The sequence below is a fragment of the Gavialis gangeticus genome, unplaced genomic scaffold (assembly GCF_001723915.1).
Source record: "Gavialis gangeticus isolate Ggan-Ray unplaced genomic scaffold, GavGan_comp1, whole genome shotgun sequence".
In the NCBI taxonomy this organism is placed as follows: Eukaryota; Metazoa; Chordata; order Crocodylia; family Gavialidae; genus Gavialis; species Gavialis gangeticus.
The window spans coordinates 7775841-7781737 of NW_017729012.1; the positions used below are offsets into that span (position 1 = coordinate 7775841).

General features: G+C 40.6%; 1 protein-coding gene across 4 annotated transcripts in view; it reads left to right on the forward strand.

Moving 5' to 3' along the window:
* TUBD1 (tubulin delta 1) overlaps nt 1-5897 on the forward strand; it is a 19735-nt gene that overhangs the window by 6680 nt on the left and 7158 nt on the right. For 2 of the 4 annotated variants that reach the window (XM_019511129.1, XM_019511131.1), the window contains 5 exons: nt 512-728; nt 1546-1777; nt 3285-3449; nt 4478-4618; nt 5510-5693. In XM_019511129.1, the coding sequence (XP_019366674.1) occupies nt 512-728; nt 1546-1777; nt 3285-3449; nt 4478-4618; nt 5510-5693 (939 nt within the window). Of the gene's footprint in view, nt 1-12; nt 37-511; nt 729-1545; nt 1778-3284; nt 3450-4477; nt 4619-5509; nt 5694-5897 lie in introns of those variants that run through there. The other 2 variants (XM_019511130.1, XM_019511132.1) reach the window with 2 other exon arrangements.

Consider the following 5897-nt stretch of genomic DNA (forward strand, 5'->3'; position numbering starts at 1 on the left):
TCAGAATCAAGGGTCTGGAAACAACTGGGCAAATGGGTATGAATGATCTGAAGCTCTGTTAATAATACAGTATATGAATGATAAAGTAACTGAGTTCACAGCCATTCTCTTGTAGAGACAGTATGATTGCAACTATGAAATAATACACTGTATATCTAACAGGAGCTGGAGTTATTGCTGTTGTAGACAGATGACGGTATTTTTGCAAGCAAAAAGTGACATTTATCAAAGATATACTACTGGTATAAATGGTGACAAGTAATCAGGACATCATCTAGACATCAAGCTATGTGATGTAAAGGTTTGAAGGAATCTGATTTTAAAAAACCTGTAAATGCCAGATCAGTAGCACAACAGAAGAATTGAAGATTATTCTCTATAAGCAGAATTAGTGACAAAGCCATATAACTTTTTTTTTTTTTTTTTAAGAAAAACCTGCTTTATATATCTTCTTACTGGTTTTGTTCTGATGCGATGTGAAAGTTTTTTTGCTTTTTCTTCTGTACTGCAGTTACTCTGTTCATGGGCCCAGACACAAAGATGCGATCATGAATCTGGTCCAGAAGGAAGCAGAGAAATGTGATAGACTCAGCGGATTTTTCACAGTAATGAGCATGGCTGGTGGTACAGGGTCAGGCATGGGAGCGTTTGTGACCCAGTGCTTACGGGATGCTTTTCCAGCCTCATTTATACTAAACCAGGTTGTCTGGCCATATGGAACTGGCGAGGTGAATGTTAAAGCTCCTCAAGGGCTCTTGAGTTCTGCAAAACTTAATTATAGTTAATGGGAAACAGCCAACGTTAAAAAGAGTAAACTGCCATTGGTTTGCCTGCTGTTGTCACAAGTAACACTTAAAATGCCTAGAACTAAAAACAGTTTTTACAATTTATTGCATTTGTGACAGTAACTTTGTGTAATCAGTCTCATCATTTACTGAGAGTTGCTTTGAGCCTCTCGCATAGAAACAAAAAAGACTATTTAAAGAACAGGATTGTAAAACCACAAAAATCAACAGGCTGGTAAAAGATGGTTATATCTGTGGTACTGTAATCCCAACTGCAGGACTTAATTCTGTTGCTTCAGAGGCTGTCTGAAGTTATTAAAAGACCTTTCTATCAGAGTGTCTAAACATCTCTCAAGCAGATAGGCTTAATTTATCCTCATAGCATCTCTGTGACACAGTGAAGTACCATTTATCCCAGTTTAACAGATTGGAAACTGAGGCACAGAAAAACAGAATGCCTTGCCCAGGAATACACAGCAGGAAGTTGAACCTTGGTCTCAAGCCCTTTTGTCCAGGTTACTACACAGGGTGCTCATGCAGCTTCTTTCTAACCTTCGCGGCATAAACGTAGCTGTGGATCACATGACCCAGGCGGGTCTTGTCCTCTGTCCAAGAGAATCTGATTCCATTGCAGAAGCTAAGGGATGGCAAAGCATTCACTCCATAACAAATGTCCTAAAGGAGAAGGTGTGGAGGAAAAGTTTAAGATGGATTCTTTCTGTATTGGCCAACATTTGTGTGTGTGCTTCTCTGCTTTCAGGTTATTGTCCAAAACTACAACTCAGTTCTGACGCTTTCTCACCTGTACCAGTCTTCAGATGCTCTCCTTGTTCACGAAAATGATGCCATCCACAAGATCTGTGCTCAGCTAATGAATATCAAGCAGATCTCATTCAGGGATGTAAATAGAGTCATTGCACACCAGCTGGGAAGTGTCTTTCAGCCTACTCACACTTCACAAGGTGCTGTTCAGTACAGCAGAAATCCACTAGGTATCTTATTTTAATAGTGTCTTGTGCCATGCAATGCTTTCCTTCCAAGGATCTTTAGTCAGTAATTTAAAACTTCCCAGCCCCCTCATGAGTCACTGTTATCCCATGTTTTTAAGATGGGGAAACTGAGACTAAGTGACTTGACAGGTTATGTCAGTTTTGGAGCAAAGGCGAGGATAGATCATTTGAGTGTTGGTCTCATCCTTTGCCAAAAAATGTTTTGTTTTTCGGTCCAAAATTGTTGGCATCACCTGGGACTGATTTACATTTCAGAAAAAAAAAACAAGTGCAGGTCTGTGATTTTGCTTCAAGTTTTAAGATTGAAAACTTTATGCAAAGTGAAACCAGATAAAAGTTTATATAAATCCCTATGAAAACTGAATCAAAGTGGTATGTGGCCCTTGTAGTGCGTGATTTATGTCATCTTACCCTTGTGTCCCTGTAACAAAAGGACAGCATCTATATCTTCCAGGCCAGACAATGTACCTACGACATTTCAGACCAGACATAAACGCACGGGCCATTAATTTCCACATCCTTGTCTCATGTGTCCTTGCTTCAGGAACTCAGATTTGCTCCCTCTTTTTTTTATTTTTTGTTCGTGTATTTATGGAGCAGTTCTCCTTCATGGGAAAATTGCAAAGTAAACGGGCAAGAGAAAAAGACTTGTAGTTTTAAAAGGAAAATGATACAACAAAACACATTTGAAGTTGTTGTAGAATAAATGACTCAAAACACTGAAATTGCCTTATTGGGTCAAAGTGGCAGTCTGTCTAGTACCCACTCTCCAACAAGTTGTTGTTACCAGATGCTTTGCAGAAGGTTTAAGATATACTTAGGGGACAATTATGAAATAATTTGGCCATAGGGGAAAATTCCTTCCCTGCCCACATCAGGTTGTAGCCAACTTTTGTCTTTAACAATGAGGGTTTATATTCCCTACACATAATTGCACTGGATGTCACCAAGTTATTCTCACTATCCATATAATTGCCCAGTTTTTCTAAGCTGTTTGTAATTTTGTGTACCCTTAACCACATCTCCTTTCTAAGTAGTCTGCATCTGTCATATATAATTCTCCTTTGTGCTTCTTATTTTAATTTTTTTAACTCTTTCTTTTTAGCTGCATCTTTGCAACAGAGTAACCAGAACAGAACCCAACATTCTACTGGCTAATATAATAGCATTATCAGTACCTTCAGTATTATTTTCCATCCCAGTCCTTGCATATACCCCCAAATATTTGAGGAGTGAGGGGGTTTAAATTACCATTTAACAGTGAGCAGAAAGTTTTAGTGAGCTGTGTATGGGAATGCCGAGTGCCAACCTGTTAATATAGAACCCAGCAACATAATATTCCTTCTGATGTATATAGATTTGCATGTAAAGCCTGAGTTTTATCTTGTACCACTTTACACCTTTTGTCAGACCCTGTGAAACTCCTTACCATCTCAGTATCATTTATTTGAGTAGTCAGAAAGTACCTATTTTTCTTCTCTCTTCTCAGGAGATTTAATGGAATCTTTAGTTCCCCATCCTGAATTCAAGATGTTGGGTCTTCGTAATATTCCTCAGATGTCTGAGAACTCCCTGGCATATAGCACGTTCACTTGGCCTGGACTCATCAAACACCTGAGGCAGATGCTTATTGCTCACGCTAAAATGGAGGAAGGTAAGAGGTTTGCAGGCACACTCAGAAACCTGTCACGCCTTCAGCAAACTGTTGCAATTCGGTGTACTGCCTTTGGGAGTTTACTTGCAGTTCGGGAGGAGGAACCCCTTTTTCTAGACAGCAGGAATTTTTCTGTACATACCCAGCTGCCTCCTCCATTGAATAATTCAGCTGCCAAGACACCTTCCAGCTCATTTCTGCTATATCCTGGTTTTGTTCCCAGGCACCTCAAATATTAAAAATATGTACAACAAATTAAAACCATAGGGAGCTATGTATTTTATTTACATGATCCACTTGGAACAGCCCTTGGATTCCAAGTTCTGCTACATTTATCCTTCATACTCCTTCGACTTCTAAAAATTGCACACTTAAGCCTCCCCATATCAGCTACATAGACGCATGGAAAACTGAAACATGGTTTCTAGTTACATTGTCTAGGCAGTAGGCACCATCAGGGTACAAGGGTGAATGGTTTACTACAGACACAAGCATACAGTCTGTCAGGATTAGCAACTGCAGCAGGAGACTTCCTATATTAGAACTGCAGGCTTGGCCCTATTTTCTCCTAGAGCTGAGTAATTGCAGCTCAATTAGTGAATAGAGATTACATGCGTTAGCACAAAGGTCAGCAACCTACAGGCTGGATTTGGCCCACGGACACGTGGCTTTGGCGGCATTTGGTGCCACAGGAAGAAATGGTGGCTGTAAGCACTTACTCCATGCTGCCACAGGGAAAAGTGGTGGTGGTGCCTGAGTCCTAGCCCCCACCTGCTGCTGATCTAAATTTCTGGTAACTTCAGCCTGCAGCCCAACACGGTGGCTGCTCACTCCTATAGAACATCCTCAGCCAGGTGCCCTATGCTAGCTATTTCACTAGCTGTCTCCAGCTAGCCTATTGTACCTCTTACTCAGTGCAGCCATGTTTTGCATCAGGACAACAGGAACCAACAAACAAAAGAGTGCATCACACGATCAAATCATTCATTTTCTTTAATTTTTACTCTGTTGGAAAAATCTCTTTCCAGGTATCAATTGGCAGGTGCGACCACCATTGCCTGGACTGCCTGTCTCCCAGAAATGCTCTCCGAGTAGAGCACCACATTTTAACACTTCTGTTGCCAACCTGGTTATCCTGAGAGGAAAAGATGTGCAAAGTGTGGATGTAGGTGAGAAAAACAAAATACAGTGTATTATTTATCGCTCTCCTACTGCTTACGTGTGACAGCCTCTGGAGAAAGTAAAAAAATGAAGGCTACAGATTTTAGAGCATTAAGGTTAGCGTTCCTTCGGCAAACGCATTCTAATGTCCAAGGCCGGGGTCGTGTAATCGGTCGCTAGGGACTGCTGTGTTTGCATATCAAGATACTGCTATGCCAGCACCTACCAGTGCTTCTTAGAACACCAAATACTGTTTCTGTGACAAGATTCTTGGTCAGTATTCTACTTGAAAGGAAGCAGAGCTGCTGTAGGAATGGGGGAATATCACATCTTACTTATTACCATATGGTACAAGAGTAACTTTCGTATCCAAGCTGCACGAAACTCTGGGAAAATCTGTGGAAATAGCTGCAGTTTCACTGACCCATCATCATGTGGAAGCCACTTTAGAAGCCTATCGAATCTTCCAAGCCAAAATCGAGGCTTTCAGAGGACTGGTGGAATGGAAATCTATAGGTGTGTAACCTACCACAATTCTGCTTTCTCCCAAACTGGGGTCTTCCAAGCTCATCTACCCGTGCTACACCAGCAAGACTGTGCTTCTAAGCATCAGCCAAGACAGAGGGCTCGAGATAAAGTTGCAGCTTCCCCCTTACGTGCAGTTGTTTGAGGTTAGACAAACAACTTGCTGGCCTTCCAGGCACAGCACCAGTTTTAAACATTCCTTTTGCAGGTTACTTTTCATTTAGATTAATTTAGTAGATTTAAAGAAGGAGCATCAATTTTCACGTCCATTACTATGTGAAATATTTTGATGGGAATATTGTAGCTGAGCTTATTAAAGAAAACCCTGCTTTTATCAGCATCAGTCAGAAAAGGTTGTCTTATTTCCACTACAGGAGGTTTCAGAGATGCCGCATTATATACCTCGTGGCTAAACCCTCAGGATGCGTTTAATGTATGGAAAACACCAAGAGGTTTTAACAAGTATGAAAAATCTGCTGCTTTGGTCAGCAATAGCCAGTTTCTGCTGAAGCCTCTAGACGATATTGTTGGGAAGGCTTGGAATATGTTTGCTTCCAAGTAAGTGAAAATAATGGTGTTTTATCGTTTAGATTTTAAAAAAAAAATCCAATATTGTTATAGTAACAGTGCTTGCAAATTGTTTCACAGCTGTTTCAGAGTTAATTCTGATTTGGGTTAATAAAAGTCGCAGTTAAAAACAGCAGTGCCAGCTCCATTACAGAAGGCATGCAAATATAGAAATAAATTGTCCAAATGTTACTG